Genomic DNA, 24,806 nt, shown 5'->3' on the forward strand with positions numbered 1-24,806 from the left:
CCAGCAGGGTTGTGTCATCTGCATAACGCAGATTGTTGATAGATCTTCCACCAATCCTGATGCCACACTTCTCCTCATAGAGCCCAGCCTCTCAGTTAATCTGTTCTGCATACAGGTTGAAAACGTATGGAGATAGGACACATCCCTGGCGTACACCTTTCCCAATTTTGAATCATGCAGTGTTTCCTTGCTCTGCTCTGACGACTGCCTCTTGGTCCAAGTATAGGTTTTGCATTAGAATGATCAAGTGTTCTGGGATTCCCATTCTTTTCAGAGTCAGCCACAGTTTGTTATGATTCACACAGTCAAACGCCTTTGCATAATCAATGAAACACAGATAGACATGGACTGTGGACCAAGTAGAGGTTTTGCATAGGCACAGTCAAGTGTTCTGGAATTCCCATTCTTCTCAGAGTCAGCCACAGTTTATTGTGATCCACACAAATGCTTTTTCATAGTCAGTGAAACACAAATATACATTCCTATGGTACTCTCTGCTTTCAACCATGATTTGACTAACTATAATATCCTCAGTACCCTGACCTCTTGTAAATCCAGCATGCACGAGTGGCAGTTCTGTTGATGTGTTGTTCCAGTTTTTGGATAATTTTTAGCATAATCTTGCTTGCATGTAATATTAATGATCAATAATTTCGATATCCTGTTGGGTCACCTTTCTTTGGAATGGAACAAATACAGATCTCTTCCAGTGAGGTGGCCAGGTGGTTGTCCTCCAGGTTTCTTGGCACAACTTGGCTAGCTCATCTTGGGCAGCATGTGTTTGTTGAAATATGTCAGTTGGTATGCCATTCAATTCCTTGGGCCTTGTTTTTTGCCAGTTCCTTCAGAACAACTTGAACGTCTTTCTTTGTCACCCAGGCTCTTGCTCATACATTGTTTCATGAAATACTTCTGTGTCTGCCAATTCATTTTGGTACAGTGACTCTGTATACATTTTCCATCTTCTTTTAATACTACCTGGATCATTCAGTATTCTGCCCATAGCATCATTAAGCATTCGCGGCTTGAATTTATTCAATTCCTTCAGCTTAAGAAATGCTGAGCAAGTTTGGCCCTTTTGATTTTCTGACTCTAGCTCCTTGCACATTTCATTATTAATACTTTGCTTTGTCTTCCTTTGAAATCTTCAGTTCAGCTCCTTCATTTCTTGATTTGTTCTCTTCGCTTTGGCTTCTCAGTACTTTACTATAATATTCTGAGTCTCTTCTGACATCCATTTTGGTCTTTTCTTCCTCCTCTGCCTTTGTAATCATCTTTTGGATTCTTCATAGATAGATGATCTTTTTAAAATATATCCTCCCACAGCTCATCTTGTCTTCACTCATTGGTGTTCAAGGCCTCAAACCTGTTCCTGAGATAGTTTTGAAATTTGAGTGGGATAGACTCAAGGTCAGATTTTTGTTCCTGTGGATTTGATTTAAAATTCTTCAAGGAAACACTGCATAGTTTAAAATTGGGAAGGGTGTATGCCAGGGATGTGTCCTATCTCCATAGTTTTTCAACCTATATGCGGAATGTATCATCCTGGAGGCAGGGCTCTCTGAGGAATAATGAGGCATCAAGATTGGAGGAAGACTCATCAATAACTTGTGTTAGACAGATCACACAACTTTGCTTGCCGAAACTGAGGAGGACCTGAAGCACTTGCTGCAGAGGGTCAAGGACTGTAGCCTTCAATATAGATTGAAGCTCAACATAACAAAGATTCTCACCACTGGCCCAATTAGCAGCACCATGATGGACGGTGAAGAGATTGAGATTGTTAACAGCTTTTGTTTGCTTGGCTCCACAATCAGCACTCTTGGTACCAAGAGCCGCAAAATCAAAAGGTGAATTGTGTTGGACAAGTCTGCTGTCAGGGATATCTCCAGAGTACTGAAAAGCAATGAGGTCAGTCTGGAGACTAAGGTGTGCGCCTGATACAGGCCATGGTCTTTGCAATTACTTGCAGTGTATCAGAAAGCTGGACAATGACTAAGGAGAATTGATGCCTTTGAGCTGTGGTGTTGGAGAAGAGTATTAAATATACCATGGACTGCTAAGGCAATAAACAGGTTCATCCTGGAGAGGGTAACACTGGGCTGCTGAGTGGAGGCAAGGATTCTGAAGCTCCATCTGACATACGTTGGGCACGTTGCAAGGAGGGACCAGTCCTTGGAGAAGGAGGTCATACTTGGGAGGGTAGAGGGACAGCACGGGAGGGGAAGACCCTTGAGATGGATTGGCTCAGTGACTAGGGGAATGGGGATAAGTGTCTTGGAGACAGTAAAGTTGGTTCAGAGCTGTTGTACGTGGGGTTGTTATGAATTGCAAGTGAATTGATGGCACATAACAACAAAACCAACATACTGGTTTACTTACAAAGTATACATTGTTTTCTGCACTGGATCTTTCCCATTTCCTACCCCTCCCCCCCACCCATCAAATGTGTGATCCTATGATTACCCCCTCTGCCCATCCTTACTCCTCTGTCCGACCCTTCCCCCCAACCTTGGATCTTCATACATGTTTTACTAGTTATCTATTTCTACAATAATGGTCTTCTATTTGTCCTGATAGAACTGAGTTAGTTCACTTAGCATCATGCTCTTCTGGCCTAGTTTTGATTGCTGATATTGAGCTTCTTCAACGGTTCCTTCTATAGTCTATCTGATTCCTATGCAGGTGAGGTCCATGTGCAAATGAGGGGCTGTTCCATGGAGAGGCACATTATATTCAGGTAGAGGGTCTATGGAGGAGAGGAAGCCCCTCAACCAGGTGTGACTGCCACAGTAGGCTCTAGTTGTCAGGAAGTGGGAGGATGGCACAGGACAGGAGAGGATTCAGATCTTTTGTTCATTGGGTCGCTATGGGTTGTACTTAATGTCACCTGATGAGAACAACAAGTTGTTGACACACTTGGGATAGTTGTGGACTACAAAAGTTGGTGGAAATCCTAGATTTCTTCCTGTTTGGCTTTAGTTGTCGATTTGTATAGTGGCTGTGTTAACAGGTCTTAATTGTATGCCTCTGGATTGTATCCTATCACTCGTACCATTGTACTTTAGAATAGATCCTAAAATTGTGTTTTTCACTATGAATGCAACATCATTCTTTTTCAGTTTTTCATTCCTGGATAATAATCCTATGATTTTCTGATTCAAAGAGGTCTATCTCAGTTCACTAATGCCTAGAAATTCTGTCCGTCTTCATGCATTCCATTTCATTTTTTACAACTTGCAGTTTTCCTACATTCTTTCTTTCATTTCATACTGTGCGTCCCCTGTTCCAGTTATTAAAGGACACTTTTAGCTGTTGTCCTCAGTCTGAGTGACTTCCAGTCTGGGCCCTACCTAATACTGTATTATTCCTCTGTTCATATGAGTGGATTGTGGGTGGTCCTCATCCTTCCTGCTTTGGGCTTTGAAACAGACATCCTGCAATATTAAAGGTTGATTTATGAAATAAGTAGGCAATCAGTTAGAACAATCACAGAAAGCAGAGGAGGAACTAGATAAAATAAGACTATCCAAAAATTAAATCCTAATGTGCATGAAAAGATGTCTCCAAAAGAGTAAAAAAAACTTACAGATAGGAAAAAGTATATTTGGCAAGCACACATCAGACAAGGGCTGCAGGTTAAAATCACCCACATTTGACTTGGTAGCATAACTGTCTATCCACCAGGCCCACAGAGCTCTCTCTGTGTTGGTAATGTTGTCTGCGGCCCTAAGGCCTGGTTTTCATTGTTTTTGGTCACACATTCTTCTAAGTGGTATAGCACTGGGCTGTCCATTTGCTGTACAGAGGTAACTCGTGTTGCTGTGATGTTGAACACTGTGACAGTGATGTGTCAAATGTGACAATAGTTACCCATGGTGGATAGTGTTTGGTGGAGCTTCCCAATTAAAACAAGCTTGCAAGCGGGAGTGGCATCCACTTCTGAAATAGCTAGCCTCCAGAAACTCTATGAACTTGGAGAAATGATGAAAGTTACACAACTGTTTGGGTCTTTTGTTCATAGGGTCCCTATGAGTCATCTACGACTTGACAGTGGCACTTAACACCACCACCACCACCACATTAATTGGAGGAAGGGAAAGGCTGTATAAAATAGGTGATTATGCACACCCATGTTTATCGCAGCTTTGTTCACAATAGCAAGGAGTTGGAAACAACCTAAGTGCCCATCAACAAGCAGATGGATAGAGAAGCTGTGGTATATTCACACAATGGAATACTATGCTGCACTCATGCAATATTATTCAAAATGGGTGACCCTCAGGACATTATCCTGAGTAAAGTATCTCAGTCACAAAAGGACAGATACTGCATGGTGCCACTGTTGTAGAACGGTACTGACCTTGGGGTTGGGGAGAGACTGAGTAAGATGGGTTCAGTAATGTATACCACACTGAAACAGATGAGGGAGAAAACTGTTTAAGAGGGATATGTGATTGGGTATTGTTGTCATGACAGGAGTCCAGAGTGAAGGTTGTGTAGTGGAGTGGACCTGGGGGCAGGGATTGTAAAACAATGAAAGAATTTTTCTTTTTCTTTTCCAAGAGGGTAGTGTATTAGGAGGGGATGGGTTGGGGGGTGGGGGGAGAAAAGTACAAGAGTGAATGAATGGAAATCCAAAGTCTCCGTAAATTTTCATTGAAATGAATAATAAATTAAGGAAAAAACACCAAAAAAAAATAGGTGATTAACTTGGCAACACTAAAGAAAAGGCAGAGAGAGGTGCACCGGGGTTCTAAATTGTACACTCACTCAACGCTGTAGACAGGTGAGTGAGAAGACCACACCTGTGAGCATGCATAGGTTGGCAGAGGATAGTTCGGCGTTGGTATTTGTATGTGCTGCCACATACATCTGTGAAGGTGATAGATATGTAGACCCTAATAAACATAGGCGAATGAGTCACTGGTCACAGGACCTTGGGACTGTTGTCTAGGGGGCATCAGTTATAGTTGGTATTTTACATGCTGCATTAGTGAATAGTGACCGAGGACGTGAAAGCTTGTGAGGAGCAGTCCAAGGTGAAACCATTGGTTTTTCATTGTCTGAAGTAAAGAAAAGATGCATTGAAACAGCGTAGGACCTCTCTCATCTTGACCTCCTTGACCCTGAGACTAGAACTTGACAGATGGAACCTGGCTACTACAGCTGACCACTCTGGAAGGACTCACAATAAAGGGTCCTGAGCAGAATGAGAAATAAATGTAGAATGTTACTAAAAAATCCTAACAGCCAGGCTTCTTGGCCTGATGGAGACTGGTGGAACCTGAGGCCGTGGCCCTTAGCTGCCCATCGAGCACAGGTGACGGCCAGTGCACAGACTGATCTCTAAGGTCAGTACCAGTTGCCTTAGAACACTTGGCCACATGAGACTGAGGCAGCATTTGTCCACGGGTAAATGACATTTCAGAGTCAGGATTGGAACCTTGTCATAAAGCAGTGATTGTATGAACAATTGAATGGAAAACTAGTCTGCTCTGTTCTTCAACTCAAATCACAACAGAAAGGTTTTTTTAAAAAGGCATCATCCAGCGTTGTAGGAATTATCACCTTGTTGGGAGCAAGGACGGCTAGTCCACACCTTGGACTTCACGGGTAGTAAGTGGGTCTGTGGTGACCTCTGTGCTCTCATAGCTGGCCACCAGGGGGTGACCCTTGGCCTGGTTATCTGGAGCAAATGAGCTGTGTTCTTAGGGGCTTATAGGGTGTTTTGATATGTGGTCCCACTGGCCCTGCTTGTCCCTCTGCCTTCCACCTCCACCCATCGGTCTCTTCTGGTGGTGTTCTAGAGTGACTTGGTGGTGGTTGCGGGTTTGGATGCATTTCTGAGGATGTGTCCCCTTCCCTGTGGGGAGTGGGGGAGGGGTGTCCCTGTTCCCCTGGGAGGAGTGGGGGAGAAGTGTGTCTCCCTTCCCTGTGGAGTGGAGGATGGGAGGGTGTCCCCTTTTTCTGTGGAGGGTGGGAGAAGGGGATTTGTCTTCTTCCTGTGGGGAGTGGGAGAGGGAGGTGTGCCTCTTTCTCTGTGGGGGTGGAGGAGGGGCAGTTCAGCTCTAGCCTACAAGACTGGTTTTGGGTTTGGAAGGCTGAGGTCTAGGTTGGGTGGTCTGGGGTATGATGGTAGTGCAAGTGTTGGAAAGTGGTTCCCTTCCAGGCTGCTCCCCATTGCAGCAACACACCTGGGTAGAGGGGCCAAGTGACTTCCTCGGGCTGGCCTCAGGGAGCTGGCCAAGCAGTGTCAGGCCACAAGGCAGCAGCCACACAGAGGCTGCCATGGGAGGCCAAATGCTCTGACCCCGAGCCATGTGATGTTAGCCCCTCTGGGTGTAGAAGGCTTCAGATCAGAACCAGGGCTCTGATGGCCAGGCAATGGGAGGAGCCTGTTTGAGGGGCTTCCCTGGTCAGTGAGAGGGTCAGCCAGGGCTGGTTGGCTGCTTCCTCGCTGCAGGCTGTACCTAACAAGCCTTCTGTGTTTCCAGGTGCTGGCAAAACCCCGACCCTGGGCAGCGGCTTCCATGTGAATTTGGGGAAGGAGTCGAGAGCACAGACACTCCAGAATGGTACTTGCCCAAGTGCTGCTGAGGAGGGTGGTTGCCTGGAGCTGGGGTTGGGGATGGGGATAAAGGATAAAGGCTGCCCTTTCCCACCACTTGGCCAGCCTCAATTCAGACCACACGTCTGTGAGGACAAGTTCTTTGAATGCTGTCCTAGGTGCCCTTCAAAGACTGCCAGAGAGACCCACAAACAGGCTCCTCCCTGAGCCTGACTCTCGGGGCCCTGGCTTTGCTCCTGATGTGGATCAAGTTAAGTGAGGAAAGAACAAATTTATAGCAAAATTTGATGTTATAGTCACATTTGAATTGTACTTTATAAAAGTGTTGGTCTGGTGCTCGCTTCGGCAGCACATATACTAAAATTGGAACGATACAGAGAAGATTAGCATGGCCCCTGCGCAAGGATGACACGCAAATTCGTGAAGCGTTCCATATGTTTTTTAAAAAAAAGTGTTGGTCTGAACAAATTGGAGAAATGTTGTTCACATCTTTTCCCCATTTTTAAATCTTTTCCTTCTTGAGTTGTGAAGGCTTTTTGTGTTTCAGATACCAGTCTCTCACAAGAAATGTGGTTTGCATGTGTTCTTGCCTGTTCTCTGGGTGGTATGTTCACTTTCTCAGTGGTGTTTTGTGAATCACAAATTTTTAATCTTAAAGATACTCTTTTGCTTTTGTTGGTTATGCTCTTGCTGCCTTATCTAATATAATTTCTGACTCAAGGTAAGGGTCAGTTCTCTGTAGCACAGTCCACTGGACATTGGCGACACTGCCATGCAGCCTTTCCTATCTCCATGCTGAGTTGTTTTCCACCTGTGACGAACTCTCTGAACCCTTGTTTTCTGTCTAGTCCTGCAGGCTGGCTGCTACCATCTTGCCCCTGTCTAGTTAGATTGTGAAAGAGCACGACACTCAAGGCAGACAACTTACACTGTGTTAGCTCAACTGTTACTTGATTTCTTCTCAGTGCACTTGAAACACTCTCGAAAGTAGACTATATGTTAGGTAACAAAGTAGGCACCAATAAATTTCCAGACATCAAAACAGTACAAAACATCTTGTTAGATTACAATAATATAAAATTAAAAATCAACAAGAAAATCAAGGGGGGGGAAACCCCATTTAAAAAAAATTTAATATCCTTCTTTACACTATTGGATAATGTTGTTCTGTACCATCCTCAAGTCAGAACTGACTCATCACTGGCCCTCTAGCAGATGTCCAGGGCTGTGACTGCCACGCGGTGAGATGTCCAGAGGCTGCGACTGCCACGCGGTGAAAGTGCCCTTCTTTCTCCTGCAAAGCAGCTGGTGGGTTCAAAGTACGTGCTCTTGGTAGTGCAGCTCCTAACCACTAAGCCACCATATCTCCCTGCTGGGAATAGAAGACATTTTAAAAAAAGAAGAAGAAAGTGGAAACAACATACCAAAAATTTTGGGACACATTAAAAGCAGTACTCAGCAATCATTTTATAGTAATAAGCACACATCAAAAAAGAGGAAAGAACCAAAATGAACACTTTAGCCATATATCTCTGACAAATAGATAAAGAACAGTAAGCAGAACCCTTTTCTAGGAGAAAGGAAACCATAAAGAGCAGAAATAAAAAAAACAGTAGAAAGAATTAACAGAATGAACCAAGGATATGAAAGACACGTCACCAAAGAAGACATTCTGATGGACAACAAAAATATGAAGAAGTGTTTGAGATAACTGTTAGCTATTGATGTTTGTTTTTAGGTACCATAACTCAGCCCATTTCTAATGACTTCATCAACACAGATCTGAACCTTGCCCTGTTCCACACCATCCTCGTGATGCCTGTTGTGCTCAAGCCCTTTTTAGAGTGAGCGTGTCCATCTGTCTCGTTGAGGGTGTCCCTCTTACCATCCCTCCACACTTTCCACGCCTGACACCATGCCCAAGATACGTGAATTGACGATCTGATCATCCATAGGTCCCTGGCCTTGTTCTGAATACTGATTTTGAGTTTTGTACCACCTCTTTCCACAGATACAGTACTTTCCATCTTGAGAGGCTCAGTAATGGTACCCTTTATTCTCTGGCCTTTTCTGAATCCCATTTGGATAATTTCACAGTATTATTATTACTGGGAGATTACAGAATATATATTAAAAAAATCATTATGGTTTCAGACAACTGTTGAATCACAGTTCAGTGGCACCTAACAACAACAAACCACTCATTTAGAAATGAGTTTTAGAATTAAACTTTGAGGGCTAACACGTGGAAGGGAGAGAGAAGCAAAAATCTTTTGAAGAGTAAGGATGACTTCCATCATCTTTGCCTTAAGGTTTAAAAAAAGTTCTCAGGGCAGTAGTTTCAGGGGCCCTTCCAGCCTCTTTTGCTCCAGAAAGTCCTGATTCCATAAGAATTTGAAATTCTGGGGGCTTCTGGTGGCCTAGTGGCAAGAAGCTGCACTGCAATCCCAGAGGTGTGCTGTTTGAATCCACCAGATGCTCTGCTGGAGAAGGAGAGACAATCTCCTCCTGTACCAGTCAGATCTGATTTGACGGTACACACACAGAAAATAATGACATAATTTTTTTTAAAAGAATTTGGAGTTCTGCTGTACATTTCCTTCCTCCTTAGAAGCAGAGATGCTGAAACTTGGTCTCACATACTTTGGACATAACTGTTAGGAGGGACCAACCAGTATTTGGAAAAAGAACATTCTGGGAAAGGTAGAGGGTCCATGAAAGAGAAGGAGATTCCTGATGAGATAGATTGACACAGTGACTGCAGTAATGTGCTTGAGTGTGGTGGAAACGGTGAGGAAGGTGAGGATGAGACAGAATTTCAGTCTTGAACTCGTAGTGGTTCTGTGAGTTAGGGTTGACGCGATGGCCCCTAATAACAGCAACCCCAGGGTTGCTCACAATGTTCCGTGACAGTGGCTGGCACCATCCATTTCTTTCTTTTTTTTTTTTTAAAAGCAATGTATGCAAAAAACTTTATTGTTTTTACACACATATATAATATGGTACCTTTAAGTGGTGCAGGCTGAACAAGTCCAACAGCCTAAAGACTACATAAAGATACACAAGAAAACCAGAAGTGCTCGTGAGTGCCAGTGGAACTATGGCGGCTGTGGATATCCAAGATAACCTGCTGGGAATCTCATGGGTTGACAGTGCCTGGATCCCCATTTTGAACAGTAGTAGTGTCCTGGATTACTTTTCAGAAAGAAGCAACCCTTTCTATGACAGGACATGCAACAATGAAGTAGTAAAAATGCAGAGACTAACATTAGAACACTTGAATCAGATGATTGAAGTGGAATACATCCTTCTCCATGCTCGAGAACCAATTCTTTTTATTATTCGTAAGCAGCAACGGCAGTCACCTAGTCAAGTTATCCCTCTAGCTGATTATTACATCATTGCTGGAGTGATTTATCAGGCACCAGACTTGGGCTCAGTTATAAATTCCAGAGTGCTTACTGCAGTGCATGGCATTCAGTCAGCTTTTGATGAAGCTATGTCATACTGTCGATATCATCCCACCATCCATTTCTTGTGGCGTCTGGCAAAGGGTGATGTTTGGTTTCTGTTTCTAGTTTCTGTGCCTTGGTTGGTATTCCCACTTGTTCTGCGGCATAGTCCTGACTTCCTTCTCTCTGAGCTGACCTCCCCTCCCTATGTCTCCATGCCCAGGGAAGCGGCAGATCCATCACCTGGGGAACCAGCTGCAGCTCAACCAGCACTGCCTCGACACGGCCTTCAACTTCTTCAAGATGGCTGTGAGCAAGCACCTGACGCGTGGCCGCAAGATGGCCCACGTGATCGCCGCCTGCCTCTACCTGGTCTGCCGGACAGAAGGCACGCCTCGTATCCTTTCCTGGGCTTCACGTGAGCAGGAATCTTTCGTTCGTGCTGAAACTTACGGGCCATGTGGCACTGTGGAGCAGGTGCTCTCGAAGGCTCCTGTCTACCGCGTAGGGGCGGCTGCACATGTGCCCTTCCCTGCCTGTCCCGTGCTCTGGTGGACCTGGCACTTCCCTTATCATCAGGCAGCTGTGTCGTCTGGTCCAGTGGTTTGAAAAGATGGGCTTGGGCACAGTTGAGGTTTCTGACCCGGTGGCCACTGTGTGGGGTTGTGAGGAGTACAGATTGGAGGTATAGGGAGGGTGTGTGCTTCAGCTGAGGGTTCCATGGCCCCACCCTGCCCACATCCTGAGGAGTTGGAACAATGGATAAAGGGGGAGAGTAGTGATGAGGAGTGACTTTATTAACCAGAAACCAGGTCACTGTTAAAGTCAAGTTCATTATCACAGCCCCCCCAGGGCTGTTGCAAAGTATTTTTATAATTACTAATAATGAGACAGGCTACCAGGAATGAGAACAGAGAGCTTGAAAAACAGCAATTCTCTTAACTGAAGGCCTCAAGCCATGCTTCTCTGCATATTTCTTGAGAATCATAAGGAAGGTACACAAAGGAAAATCATGAGTACGAAACAAACGCAAAGGATCATGGTGAAGTCTTTTGCAGATATTGTTTACTTTATACTTATCTCAGGGAAGGATTCAGTAAATACAAACTAAGGACAATATTGACTTTTAAGAAATGCCTTAGTGCCGCAGGGTGACCTTCCACTTATATTAATCCTCTCTCATATCCTGATCCTCATATCCTGGGCCTGTCTTTCATTGTTTTGTTCAGACATTCCTCTAGGTCGTACAGCCCTGGTGTACAAGTTGCCGTACAGAGGTCACTTGTGGTTGTTGTGAGGCTGAACACTGTGACACTGATGTGTCAAAGGCATTAATTGTTGGCTACCCAACGGACGGAGAGTGGGGTGGAGCTCCCCAATTAAAACAAGCTTGGAAGGAGGAGTGGCATCCACTTCCATAATAGCTTGCCTCCGGAAACCCTATGAACCTGGAGAGAGGATGAAAGGCACCCAAGCGTCGAGGACTCTCCTTCATAGGGTCGCTATGAGTCGCCTGCGATTGTACGGCACTTAACAACAACATATCCTGATAGAGCATTTGGTTTATTGTTAATATTAAATTTGATATTCAGCTTCCCACACAGAGCAGTGACAAGGTTCTTGGGGCGGAGTGATTAGTCGGTGCTGATGACTATGCTTTCAGTGTTGGTGATCGGAATGGCTTGCATGGTGAGCAGGAGGCAGCATCGTCCTGGTCGTAGGACACCTGGCAGGAGCTCTCTGAGACGTGCCATCTCATGCCTGCATGTGGTGCTCTTTGCAGGGTTTCCTGAGCTACAGGTGGCCTCAGCTCAGTCCTGTTACTTTGTGGGTGTCTATCCCTCTTGTCCTCTGTGTCCCTACTAAGAAGTCACCACTTAGGTGCTGTCATCTCCAAGGCCAGGCAGACTTAATCATCCTCCTTCTGAACCTGCGCTCGTGAGCGAGTCTGAGTCATGATTTCTGCATAGTCCATTGTGGTCACACACGCATTGAACGATTTCCACAGATGCTGATTAGCGACGTTTGCGTAGAGCCTGCAGATATTCTGTTCTGATGACTGTTACATGTGGGCTTGGCTAGAATGTGTATCTATAGTGTGGATGGAACTCTGTACATTCTGGCTACCTCAAGTTGGTGGGTTAAAAAAATACTTTGGGTTTTAAAAAATTCATTGATTGTTGGATTTTTTTTCCTTCCCCCTCCTCCAGTCCACTTTCCAGTGGACCTCTTTTCCAGATTGTTGTATGCATACAGTATCCAATCATATATTCCTTTCAGACAGTTCTACCCCTCATCTGCTCCAGTGCAGTGTTCATTGTCTATCCACTTTTCCCCCTGCCTATTCCCCAACCTCCCATGTCAGTTCTGTTTTTTGACAGTGATGTTATGTAGTATTTTTCCTTTTGTCACTGAGATATTTCACTCAGTATAACATCTTCCAGGCTCCCCATGTTGTGTAATGTTTTATGAGTTCATTGGTTTTCAGTACTGCGTAATAATTCCATTGTGTGAATGTACCACAATTTTTCTGTCCATTCCTTTGTTGATGAGCGACTTGGGTTGCTTCTGTCTTTTTGTTCTTATGATTAATGCAGCAGTAAACATGGGTTTGCTTTGTGGCTCTGGTTTATTCCCCACCCCCACCCCGCCATTTTCTTGTGTACTGTCGAATTGGCTCTAACTGGCACAGGATGAGATTGCCCCTCCTTTTCCAGCAGAGCATCTGGTGGATTTGAACTGTGCACCTTCAGGATTGCAGTGCAGCTTCTTTGCCACTAGGCCACTAGAGCTCCCTTCAGGTTTCTTTAGGGTATATTCCTAGTAGTGGAATTGCTGGGTCAAATGGTATTTCTGTTTCCAACTTTTTAAGAAAGTGCCATCCTGCCTTCCATACTGTTTGTACCATTTTATACTCCCACCAGCAGTGAATAGGGTTTCAATCTGTCCACAATCTCACCAGCATTTGTTGTTTGCTGCCCTGTTGAACTTTGGTTTGGTTTGATCTTTTAAGTAGATTGTTCCATTTTTGTCTGTCTGATGTTATTTCTCTTAAGTAGTTGGCTGTAACTCTTTTTGCTTCTTCTCTAAAGGTGATTCCTCGTATCTCCCTGAAGCTAAGAGATAATTTTGTAACTGGCTTCTCTTGGGTATCCCAGCTTCTCCAGGTGTTCTGGCTTCACTGGGGTGTCTGGCTTCACCAGGTGTTCCAGCTTCACCTGGTGTCCATTTTCACTGGGGTGTTCTGGCTTCACTGGGGTGTCCGGTTTCAACAGGTGTTCCGGCTTCACCTGGTGTTCCAGCTTCACCAGGTGTTCCAGCTTCACCAGGTGTTCCGGCTTTATGGGGTGACGGATTATACCACGGTGTGGTTTTCCTTGTCCTTATCCAGCTGGGTTTTTGTAGAGCTGCTAGGAATTTGTAACTTGATGTCTTTTGTCTGTTTCTGAGACCTTTTCAGGAGGACTTTCCTGATGGCGCTTCTGCCTCCTTTCTCCTTCCTCAGGTACTAGTTGTGTGTCTCTTAGGTCTTTTCCTCTCTTGTTCTTTTTTGTAGTTTCTATTCTACGTTGTTGGTTTTTTTTTCTCTTTCTTTATTCAGATTGTTTTCTAAGTGCTCTGCCTTTGAAGGCACATATCCTTTCTCTTGCTGTTTTTAAACAGGTGTTAAATGTATCTATTAAGGTTTTTATTTTTTTGTCCCTCCTTTCAGTTCTAGAATTTTCATTAGATTGTAGCTCTTTGATAAAATTATCTTTTTCTTCATCTGACTTCTTCCCTGCTGCTTGCTCACAGCTCTGTGGAATTTTGGGGAGCTCCAGCTTAGTCAGTTGGTTCTGTTTTTGTTGGCTGGGCCCTCGTCATTTGATTCTAGTGAATTAGTGTATGTTATAGGGATGATAGTTGATGCCTTTGAGCTGTGGTGTTAGAGAAGAGTGTTGAATATACCATGGACTGCTGGGAGAACAAACAGGTTCATCCTGGAGAGGTGGAACCAGGCTGCTCTTTGGAGGCAAGGATTCTGAAGGTCTGTCTGACATACTTTGGACACTGCAAGGAGGGACCAGTCGTTGGAGAGGGACGTCATGCTTGAGAGAGTGAAGGGACAGTGCAGGAGAGGAAGACCCTCGATGAGATGGATTGATCCAGTCACGGGTAATGAGGATAGGTGTGTCAGAGACAGTAAGATTGGCAAGGCATAGAGTAGGGTTTAAGGCTGTTGTACAAAGGGTCGCTATGAGTCACAGGTTATTCTATGGTACGTAACAACAACATATTTAAAAACAATACAGAGTGATTTTTTTTCCCCTCCGAGAGAATTTTGTTTTCCTTTGGCAGGCATATGTATGTAGGTTGGTGAGCCTGGGATCCCTGGTAGTACAGTGCAGAGTGTATTGGACTGATATCTGTGAGGTCAGTGGTTCGAATCCATGAGGCACTCCAAGAGAATAAGATGAGCAGTCTGCTTCTGTACAGATTTACAACCTTGGAAACCCAGTGGAGTCTGCCCAGCATGGAACTGTGGGTGTGATTTCACTCTGCTGGGCGAGGGAGTGTGCTAGGCACTGGGCCTTCACTTTCTTCCTGACACTGTAGAAGTCCTGGCTCAGCTCTTCCACTTCAGCACCTGCCCTCTGTGTGGTGTGTGTTGGGCCTGGGCACCTGCACGGGACCTGCACAGTCCAGGTCCCCAGAGGCTGCAGCACACTGGGCTCACTGCCTTTTCTGGTGACAGTGTATCCTTGGGGGTTTGCCTTTTTTTTAAAAAAATTATTAATTTTAATGAACATTTATAGAGATTTTGGATTTCCATTCATTCATTGTTGCACTTTTCTCCCTTCCCAGCCCTCCCCCCACTCCAGTTCACTCCTCTCTTTGAAAAGTAAAAGAAAAATTCTTTCACTGGTATACAATCCCCTCGCACCCCTCCCACCGTTCTGAGTACACTCCACTATGCAACCTTAATTCTGGATTCTTGAGATAACCATAATGCCTTTTTTTGGAAGTCTCTTAAGAAGCATATCTTCTCCAGTCAAGGGAGGCTTCCTTGACGCTTGGCCCCTACTTTTTACTGACCTCTGCACTGCACTGTAGGAAGTGGCCAGTACTGGGTAGAAGGGGGTAACACGTGGCCTCACCTGGATGTGGCTGCTCTTTCTCCCTTGTGCTCTGCACGCATGGCTTCTAGCTGCTCTCCAGCACTTTCCTGTATGTTGTGTTAGATGCTGTCCATCCATAGTGACTCCATGTGCAGCAGAACTAAACCCTGCCCGACCCTGTGCCACCTCACAGTCACTGCTCTCCTTCATCCCGTTGCTCCAGCCACTGTGTTGATTTTTTGACTTTCTACTTTTAAATACAATGTCCTTCTCCAGGAACTGGCCCTTACTGATAACAAATCCAAAGGACGGATGATGAACATTCTGGTGGTACTTCTTGCTAGAGAGTTTTGTACATTTTTCTAGCAGTGTGTGGTGTACTTAATATACTAAGCCAACACCACTAGTCAAAGGCACCATTTCTTCATTCTTCCTTACTCATTGTTCATCTTCCACATGCATGTGAAACAGTGGGCAATATTGTGCTTGGATCCTGTACACATCATAGTCTTTGAAGTGACTTCCTTTCTCTTAAGCACTTGATCATTACAATGCATTGTTTAATTTCATGGTGCTGCTTCCATACTTGTTGGTTATCGATCCAAGTAAATGAAATCGTTGGCAACTTCAATAATTTCACCATTAGTGGCCCAGTGGTGAGGATTTTGGGGTTTTTTTGATCCTGAAATCATATTGAAGGCTGTATTCTTTGATCTTCTGTAATAAGTGCTTCAAGGTTCTGCAAGCAAGATTGTGTCAACTGCATGACATAGGTTGCTGGTGAATCTTCCTCGGATCCTTATGCCACATTCTTCCTCTTCCAACTTTTTAAATTATTTACTAAGCAAAGAGATTGGATACTCATAAAAAAAAGTAATTTCCATCCAGTTGAAACTAACTCGTAGCTGACCCTCCATCAAGCTCCTGAGTCTGTAAATCCCGCAGAGGGTGACTGGCCATCTTTCTTCCTTGGTGGTGGTGGTGGTGGTGGTGATGGTGGTGGTGGTGGTGGTGGTGATAGATGTTAGATGCTGTTGTCTTGACCATAATTCACAGTGACCCTGTGAACACCTGGGAGCCTGCGCTGTCCTCCCCCATCGGCACCGTTCCTGATAGACTTCAGCCCGTTGCTCTAGGCACTGCGTCAGTCTATCTCGTTGAAGGTCTTTCTCTCTTTTGCCGACCCTCTACCTTTCCTAAGGACTGGGCTCTCCCAACAATGTGCCCGAAGTGTGTGAGACAGAGTCTCATCATCATTCCCTCCGGAGCACCCTGGCCAAAACTTCTCCTCGACAAGCTTGGATGTTCTTTTGGTTGTTGATGGGACATTCAGTAGTCTTCCAACACCACAGTTCAAAGGTATTAGTTCCTCTATTGTCATCCTTAGTCAGTGTCCAGTTTTTAGATAAATAGGGAGTAATTGATAAGACCATGATTTGACTCAGACACATCTTAATCTTCAGATTGACATTGCTGCTCTTCAGTATCTTGGAGAGGTCCCTGCCAGCCAACTTCCCCATCATAACACATCTTTTGATGTCTTTCGTTCTTTCTTTTTTATGTTTGGTATAATTTATTGATAATCATCCAGATCTTTTGATTTCTTGACTGCCGTTGCCATGGTGTTGATTATGGATCCAAGCAAGGTGACCTCTTGAAACCCATCAATCTCTCATCTGTCATGATGTTGTCTTTGGGCTCAGTGGTGAGGATTTCTGTTTCCTTAGATGTAATCCGTACTGAAGGCTATACTGTAGCCTTTGACCTTCTGCAGTAGGGGCCTCAGGTTCTCCTAACTTTCGGTAAGCAGAGTTCTATCCTCAGCCTCCTGCAGGTTGTTAATGAGCCATCCTCTAATTTAGATTTCAGATTCTTCTTCAACAAGTCCAGCCTCTCGAATGATTTGCTCTGCATACAGATTGAATATCTGTGAAGAACGGATATAGCCCTGACATAATCCTTTCTTGACTTGAAACCATGCAGTATTCCCTGCTCTATTCAGACAACAGCCTTCTGCTCCTAGGTACATGTTTCATATGGGCATCATTAGGTATTTTGGGATTCCCATGTCAGACATGTGCCCTTTGAATTAGTATTGCAGCTCTTTATGGACTAGGCCACCAGTGCTCGCCATAGATTGAATAATGTTATTAAAGTATGCAACCCTGAAGCATACCTTTCCTGCTTTTCAACCATACAGAATTAACTTGTTCTGTTCAAACTGTTGCATCCTGGTCTGTTTTGGTTCCACATAAAGAGCACAATTAAAGTGTTCAGGAATTTCCATTCTTCTCCAGTGTTAACCATAATTTTTTATGTTCACACAGTCATACGCTTTTGCATAATAAATCATGAGGTAACATCTTTCTGGTAGACTGTGCTTTTAGCTATCATCTCTAACATTAGCAGTGATATCTAATCTATGGCCTCTTCTACATCCACCTTGATTTAATTTATGGCAGTTTTCTGTTGATACATTGTTCTGGGTGGCTTTAGCAAGATTTTACTTCCAAAAGATATTAGTGATGTTGTTCAGTAATTTCTGCATTCTGTTGGATCACCGTTTTATGGAAGGGGCACTTTTCAGTTGCTCGGCCAAATAGCTGTCTTCCAAATTTCTAGCATAGACTCGTGAGCATGTCCAGGGTGCTGAAAAACACTAATTGGTATTCTTTCAATTTCTGGGGCCTTATTTTTTGCCAGTGCCTTATGTGTAGCTTAGATTTCTTTCTTTATTACCATTGGTTCTCCATCATGTGTTACTTTTTGATATGGTCTGACATCAGACAGTTGACTTTGGTACACTGATGTTGTGTTCCTTCTATCTTCTGTCGATGCTCCCTGTATCATTTGGTGTTTTACTGATAGAAGCCTTCAGTATTGCTTCTCAAAGCTTGAACCTTTTCTTTGTATGTGTGTGTGTTCATCTGTGATAAATACGTATTTTTTTTAGCATATGTAAGATGAAACAATATATAATGCAAAAACGTCATTTGAAAATGTGGAATTTTCAAGTGGGCAGTTCAGTGATATCAGTCATGTTAGTAGTGAGCGCTGTGTTGCCATTGACATTATCTATTTCCAGAATTTTCATCACCTTGCACAGAGACCAAGGGCCCATTGAGCACCACCTTCCCCACTCCACCCCCACATGTGTTGGTAAGCACTGATTGGCTTTGTGTTTTTAGGAATGACTGTTGATGACATTGGCTTTCACGCTTGTTCCTGTAAATGATACTGTCAACATGGGCATGCAGATATCCATTAGGGGATAGAGTTGAGAGTGGAAATGGTGGGTCATGTGGTCATTTTGAAGGAGCTCTGCTGTCTCAGTCATGACTGCTCAGCTGCTAACTGAAGGGGGCGCAATGTGAACACACCAGCTGGTCTGGCAGTCTGCTTCCATGGATTGCCCCTAGAGACTGTTCCTGAGTGCTCCTCCTTCTAGTAGACCCCTCTGCATTAGAAGCTGTGAGCCCGAGTCAGCTCAGTAGTAATTTTTCACGGTAGTTTATGTTGAGCTCGTTGAGGCGCTGTCATCTACTGTGACTGCAATATTGTGCATCCCACCTGCAGCACATCCTACAACCCAACAGCAGAAACCCAAAGAACAGGGGTGAGGATAGATACTTCTTCAATGAAAGCCTGTAGATGGCCACTAGATACATGAAAAACTATGCAGAGGCATTAGCCATGAGAGGATTAAAAGAAAAATAACAGTGATACCACTTGCCGGAAAACAGAGGTAACACGAGGAGGTGGTGAAGACATGGGACACTTTCTAGGTCTCTAGTTTTTACAGTTCTTGAAAGAAGGGATGCACTGCTAGAAGTTGCCAGAATGCATTCTTCTCCCACCCATGTCTTGCCCTCTGTGCTCTCCTGTCCAGCTGCTGCTCTGCCTTCCTGCAGAGCCCTGGACTCTGACCAAGGCAACACTGCCTGCTTCCCCTCTGGCCTCATCTGAGTATGTTTGCCTCAGCAGTGAGGTGACTCTTTGCAGCTTAAATCAAAGATTGCTGCAGACCCTGCTGGGATTCCCCTGTGCGTAGGATAAAGCTCAGGTCCTTTTCCGTAGCTGCGCTTGTACCTCTTTGAGGCGCCAGTGGGCAGAGAGATCTCCCAAGTGATTCATCCAGGTGATCACTCCCGGGTGGGGAGAGATTTCTGGTCAGTGAGGTTCCTGCTCAGCCATCACCAGCCAGTCCACAGCAGAGTGCTTGTCACGCTGATGCTGAACAGCCTTCAGTGGAGCTTCGGGACCAGTTAGGAAGAAAGCTGTGCAATCACAGGGCTGGTGTAGGTGCACAAGGCTCAGAGCTGCAGCTCACCGGGCGTGGGGCTGCCCCAGAAGTGTTGGGTTCCAGTTGTGCATGGGGGTGGGGGTGGTGCCAGGACAGGGATGATTCTCTCACAGTTGATAGCCACAGTGCACTAACATGCTGTCCATCGGATAGACTTTCACCTAAAAGTTTCATTCCAATTTTTTAAAACACACACAGTTTCCTCCTAATATTTTATCCTATAAACTCTCATACGCAATAGTTGAACAGATGCAGTAGACACTGTACAGCTGACCCACATTCGGTGGTCAGCCTGCTGGAATCCTTTATCTGCACCAGATCTTCCCTCTTCTGCTGCCCTCTTGGGGTTTGGTGCAGTTGAAAGCAACGTCTCTAAATCTGTGCACTCCTCCCACTGTAGGGATTAATAGTTGCTTACAGTTCTTTTCTCCCCCCTCTGGAAGTAAAACTTACTTAAAAAATTAAAGTGGGTGACTTCCCTCGAAGGCACACATTTCTGTGATCCACTCCCCACCGAGACAAAGAACACACCGTTACCCCAGAATGCCCTGCTAGTTAGTCCCAAGAGGCAACTACTGTTGTGATCTCTTCCACCACATTGAAATCTTGACTGTGTTAGAAGTGCATCAAGATGCAGTCCCAGTCTGCTCTGTGCATGCTCCCTAGCTGTCTGTGTGTTTGTTATATTCTAGTGTTCACTGTCAGACAGCTAAACCATCTGGGCGATGTCCATGGTGAATTAGGACAATGGAGACGGCAGAGCGTCTCCCCATGGATGTGTGCAGTGATGGCACCTGGGCTGTGGGATGGGACTAGGGTTAGCTTTGTAAAGAGGTGTCCTTAGAAAAAGACGTGGTGGGAAGGGTGCAAAGTCAGTAAAGGGGAGGAACACCCTCAGGAAGAGGGACTGCCATGGTGACTGCAGCAGTGGGCCTGAGGATGGAGAAGAGGGTGAGGATGGTGCCGCACCCAGCAGACTTGACATCAGTCACATGTGGTGCAGTCACTGCTGACTCACATCAACTAACCCCACAGTGGTTCACCCCAGCCCCTGCCTGTGTAATGGAACAGCAGCTGTGGGCGTAACCCTCTGGGTTCCATGTTGGTCATTTCTGCCCTTGTGCTCTTGAGCAGTGTAGCAAAAGGTTTATCAATTTTGTAGTTTACAAAGAATGAACTCATGGTCTGCTAATGCTTTCAGTGGTTTGCCTTTCTCTGGGTCTTCTCTGCTCATTCCTTTAGTGCTGTCTTCCTCTTGTTTGCTGGGGTCTGCCCCACACCTCTCCCAACAGTCCCGCTCCATAGTCTGTCCCCATCCATCCCACAGCTCCCCTCCCTGGTCCGTTTTTCCCTCCATCCCTACAGCCCCCTCCCTGGCATACGCCCCTCCTTTGTTCTTTACCCCACAGTCTACCCTGGGTTTTGGTCTCACAGACCCATGCTGCATTGTCAGGGAAGCTGAGGGATGAAGCCTGTGTCCTGTCTGGTCTTGGTGCTGAGGATGGAAACCTGCAGCTCATAGAGGAGTAGTACCTGGTACCTTCTTCCTGCTTGGTGCTGAGCCCTCAGGATTTTCCTGGAAGTGTGGTTTGGGATGTGCAAGCCAGCACAGTAGCTCTGTGATGTCACCTGCAGGCCACAGCAGAACCTTGAGGTATCGACTTGAACGTCACTGACATGCAGTTAGCTCAGGGCTGGCTGAGCCCTGACCAGTGCAGCCCGTCCTCTTGGTCTCATCTACGCATCTGCAGGGCCAGCACTATGTGGTGTCCGCAGGATTACCCCTCCCCAGGGTACCTGTGTCCCAGAAAGGGGGGGGGGTCTGGATGAGTCAGACCCCTGCCCCATATTCCACCCTCCACTTCTGACACTAGATGTGCCCAGTGCTGCCTTCTGGAAGTAGGCATTTTCCTCCTGATAGAGACCCATGTCCTGGGCAGGGGTACACAGAAGTCTTCCTTGGTGTAGGGGCTAAAGGGGTTGTGGTAGCTCGATGCTGCTGCCTCACTCTGTCACGACTAGATGCTAGATGTGGACTTAGCAAACCCAAAGGCTTTGCTCACTGGTGCACCAGTGCTGCTGTTATCGAGGGTCCGAGTGGCCTGTGCATCCACCTGGTGATCCTTGACTCCTGCTCCAGACATGCTGCTGGACCTCAGTGACCTGCTGCAGGTATGTCCGTCCTCTGTCAGCGCCTAGGACACATGCCCAAGTACTGTGGTAGGGGGACACACACACACACATCTGCAGAAAGGGAGGGACAAACACTTGCTGGGTCTCACACACACTCCCCCCTACGAGGGCAGGGGAACACACATCCATGGGGTATGGGAATGACATATCCACTGGTGGGGGGACACATCCATGGAGGGGACACACACATCCACTGTGGACACACACGTCTATGAGAGGGGGGACAAACACCTACCACGGACATACACACACACACATCGTATAGGGGGAACGATTCCACCACAGGAGGGGAACACATGCACATCCATGGAGGTCAGGCATGCCACACATTGGGGTGAGGTGAGGGCACACACACCCACATCAGGTGGGTAGGGAAGGACAACATATGTGTCCACCTATAGTGGTAGGGGGACACACTTCCACACCGCAGAGCTTGAGCACAGAGCTGAAGAGCTGTCCACTGGAGGCCTGGGTACTGGTCCTGGTGAAACTTCTCCCTTGAGCTAACAGCTCAGTGGATTGCTCAGGGGAGACCTTGCTAGGGGCCCAGGCAACACACCTAGGAGGCAGGACACGGGGGGGGAGAATGAGCCCAGTGCAGCTGAGCAGCACCTGTACTATATGAAGGGAGCACCTGAGAATGTTTCCTTGTCTCCTTCCCAGGTGAACGTGTATGTGCTGGGGAAGACCTTCCTCCTCCTGGCCAGAGAGCTCTGCATCAATGCACCGGCCATAGGTAGGTGTTGGTGCTGGGGGAAGAGCCCTCAAACAAGGACTTTCCAAAGTCTTATAGCCAGTGCAACAGTGCCGTCTCAGAGCCGAAGTGGACACCGAGGGCAGATGGGCATAAGCCATGGCAGTGAAGCGTGGGTGGTGGAGGGCGAGGGGACACCCCTCATCTTTGAGACGGGTAGCGCTTTCCTGGGAAGAGGATTGGTGCTCACAGCTGCTGGTCCCCTATGCATAATGGCAGGGGGGCTTGCCCATGAGGGAAGCTCCGGCACAGGGACACTACTAGGGCTCTCTGCCCTGAAAAATGTCTCTACCTTGGTCATGGCCATGGGCCATGGAGGCTCAGGAAGGAGCTGGTGGCATTGCTGCAGTGCTAAAAGCAGAGAGCCTACCTGCTTCTCCCAGGGCATTTCCAGCCCATCTGCTGGCAGGGAGCAGACACCCCAGGAGGCAGGACACAGGGCAGACACAGGTGGCTTCTGGGATCTACTGGGTTGAACCATTTAGTATGTCATCTAGTAGTTCAGGGTTTTGTCTAGTAATGGCACAAGATCCTTCCCCCCAGGGTAAGGCTCCCGAGGTCATTTGTCTAGAGGGGGCTGCAGTTTTATTAGAACTTTCGCATGAAACCCACTTAGAGGAATGGCTTGAAGGGACTCCTTTGTTCTGCAGGGGAGGGCCAAGCCAGGCAGAGAAGTGGCAGTAGGCGTGATGGCTGATGCCTTGGAGCAGACAGGTTATGGTCCTGGGAGGGGACCAGGACTGCTCTGCACCCAGAGGCCGCCCTCCACCGGAGACGTGCCCACAGAAAGTCAGCCATGCGGGCTCCCGCTGTGTGGACAAACTTTCTGTTGCACAGCTGTAACTACAACTGTGTACAGATGGTCGCAAAGTCAGTCAGGTCTCAAGGTCTTCGTGACTGCCCAGCTGAGGGTGAGGGAAATGCATCAGGTGCCAAACACCCCACACCACCACACGTGAGAAAGGGTGTGCTGCCCTTTTGGCCTCAGGCATAGAAGATGAGCTCGGGGATCTGGCCGCCTTGGACCCCTGTCCCATTGGTGCTGTCAGAAGAGCACTGGAACTGAAAGGTCACCTTCCCACACTGCACCTCTGTCATCCCCTCCTGCCCAAAGTAGCTGAGCTCACTGCCGTCCAGGACCGCGCTCACCGTGTAGAAGGTGTCCTGCTCCACCTGGACTGGGTGCTCAAACCACACGGGGAAGGTGTTGCTAGAGCCGTCAGAGAGGAACTTGGTCAGGTTCTGGGCCAGGACCAGCCCTAGCCGCTTCAGCTCAATCTTGACACTGTACTCGGCTTTCCCGGAGCTGGAGCCGTACAGCCCCAGCCCTGCCACAAACACCCGCCTGTCCACGGCGAACTGGATGCTGTCACAGCGGCCCCGGTACCGCCACTGGTTGCTGCGGTAAGCTGAGGACTGGAAGCGGTGGCAGCGCTGGGGCATGAGGCCCTTGCGCTTGGTCAGAGGGAACTCGAGGGGCGGCTTCTTGACAGCTGTGTACCACAGGAAGATGTTGTGGGTCTCCTCCAGAGTCAGGATGTCCGACTGGGCCGCTCCATTGGCAAACTCCTCCAGGGTCATGGTGGGAATCCGGACCAGATAGAGCGCACGCCCCAGGACGTGCCTCTTGTTGCGGGGGGTGATGGGCAGGCCCTGCCTTCTGCACTCCGCCTCAGCCCAGTTCAGGACAGCCTCGAAGACCACTGCCTCCTTGGTGTTGAGGGCCTCCCTGGTCACGATGATCTCCAAGGTCTGTCGGTCGATCTCACAGAAGCCCTCTGACCTCAGCGCCATCTCAGCCTGTGCATCTATGACCTCCCAGCAGCGCTGGGTCAGCTCTGGTTCCTCAAACAGCCGGCTCTGGGAGAGCAGGACGCAGGCGTTCTTGGCTTCCAGACTCGTTTCCAGAAAGGTGACACAGGCTTTGGCGAGCGCAGGGACGATGTACTTCTTGGCGGCGTAGAGGGTGGCCAGCACCGTGTCGGCTTCCAGGTCAATCTCATCACTGTACATGTACCTAGGCGAGCAGAGGTGGCGTCAGGGGCCAGCAGTGGCCTGGGGGCCGTGGGGGAGGAGCAGACTTACTTCAACAAGATGAGAAAGGCCGCGGGCTCCACGTCGGGGATGTGAATTTCTGACTTGACTTCGGCCAGGTCCCCGTAAAACATGGCATAGAAGACCGAGCTGCCCACCGCCAGAACATACTGGGGACAAGAGGCGAGAGAAGAGCTGCAGGGCAGGCGCAGGGCAGGGCTGGGGCAATCCAAAGGGCAGAGCGCTACCAACCTTGTGGGCGGGCACCCTCCGGGCTGTCCCCTGGGGTCCCACGATGAAATGGACGTCGGCCATGAGCTCACTGTTAAACATGAGCGCGTTCCTGCAAGGGTGGACACGGGGCTCTGGTGGACACGGGGCTCGGGCGGACACGGGGCTC

The 24,806-nt window shown here is 47.1% G+C and overlaps 3 protein-coding genes across 4 annotated transcripts in view; 2 read left to right on the plus strand and 1 right to left on the minus strand.

The window, feature by feature from the left end:
- BRF1 (BRF1, RNA polymerase III transcription initiation factor 90 kDa subunit) overlaps positions 1-24,806 on the plus strand; it is a 71,459-nt gene that overhangs the window by 21,012 nt on the left and 25,641 nt on the right. Inside the window, exons 2-5 of one of the 2 annotated variants that reach the window (XM_006902686.1) lie at positions 6,498-6,578; positions 10,247-10,420; positions 21,566-21,597; positions 22,282-22,354. In XM_006902686.1, the coding sequence (XP_006902748.1) occupies positions 6,498-6,578; positions 10,247-10,420; positions 21,566-21,597; positions 22,282-22,354 (360 nt within the window). The remainder of the gene's footprint in view (positions 1-6,497; positions 6,579-10,246; positions 10,421-21,565; positions 21,598-22,281; positions 22,355-24,806) is intronic. The other variant, XM_006902687.1, reaches the window with a different exon arrangement.
- LOC102865513 (mediator of RNA polymerase II transcription subunit 6-like) lies at positions 9,672-10,218 on the plus strand. Its single transcript, XM_006902694.1, has 2 exons — positions 9,672-10,125; positions 10,193-10,218. Exons 1-2 carry the CDS (start codon positions 9,672-9,674, stop codon positions 10,216-10,218), a joined length of 480 nt encoding a protein of 159 aa, XP_006902756.1.
- On the minus strand, positions 23,355-24,745 carry BTBD6 (BTB (POZ) domain containing 6). The gene is made up of 3 exons (XM_006902685.1): positions 24,659-24,745; positions 24,458-24,576; positions 23,355-24,389 (listed from the first exon to the last, which is right to left on the minus strand). Exons 1-3 carry the CDS (start codon positions 24,737-24,739, stop codon positions 23,357-23,359), a joined length of 1,233 nt encoding a protein of 410 aa, XP_006902747.1. The 5' UTR covers positions 24,740-24,745; the 3' UTR covers positions 23,355-23,356.

This window comes from Elephantulus edwardii, unplaced genomic scaffold (genome assembly GCF_000299155.1).
Source record: "Elephantulus edwardii isolate Elephantulus edwardi_28Jun2011 unplaced genomic scaffold, EleEdw1.0 scaffold00440, whole genome shotgun sequence".
Lineage (NCBI taxonomy): Eukaryota > Metazoa > Chordata > Mammalia > Macroscelidea > Macroscelididae > Elephantulus > Elephantulus edwardii.

Coding starts and splice junctions, on each gene's coding strand:
- LOC102865513 (XM_006902694.1), top strand. CDS start 9,672: ATGGCGGCTGTGGATATCCAAGATAACCTGCTGGGAATCTCATGGGTT. Junction 10,126..10,192: donor CTTGTGGCGTCTGGCAAAGG/GTGATGTTTGGT, acceptor TCTGCGGCATAG/TCCTGACTTCCTTCTCTCTG.
- BTBD6 (XM_006902685.1), bottom strand. CDS start 24,739: ATGTTTAACAGTGAGCTCATGGCCGACGTCCATTTCATCGTGGGACCC. Junction 24,577..24,658: donor GGAGGGTGCCCGCCCACAAG/GTTGGTAGCGCT, acceptor TCTTGTCCCCAG/TATGTTCTGGCGGTGGGCAG. Junction 24,390..24,457: donor GCCTTTCTCATCTTGTTGAA/GTAAGTCTGCTC, acceptor CTGCTCGCCTAG/GTACATGTACAGTGATGAGA.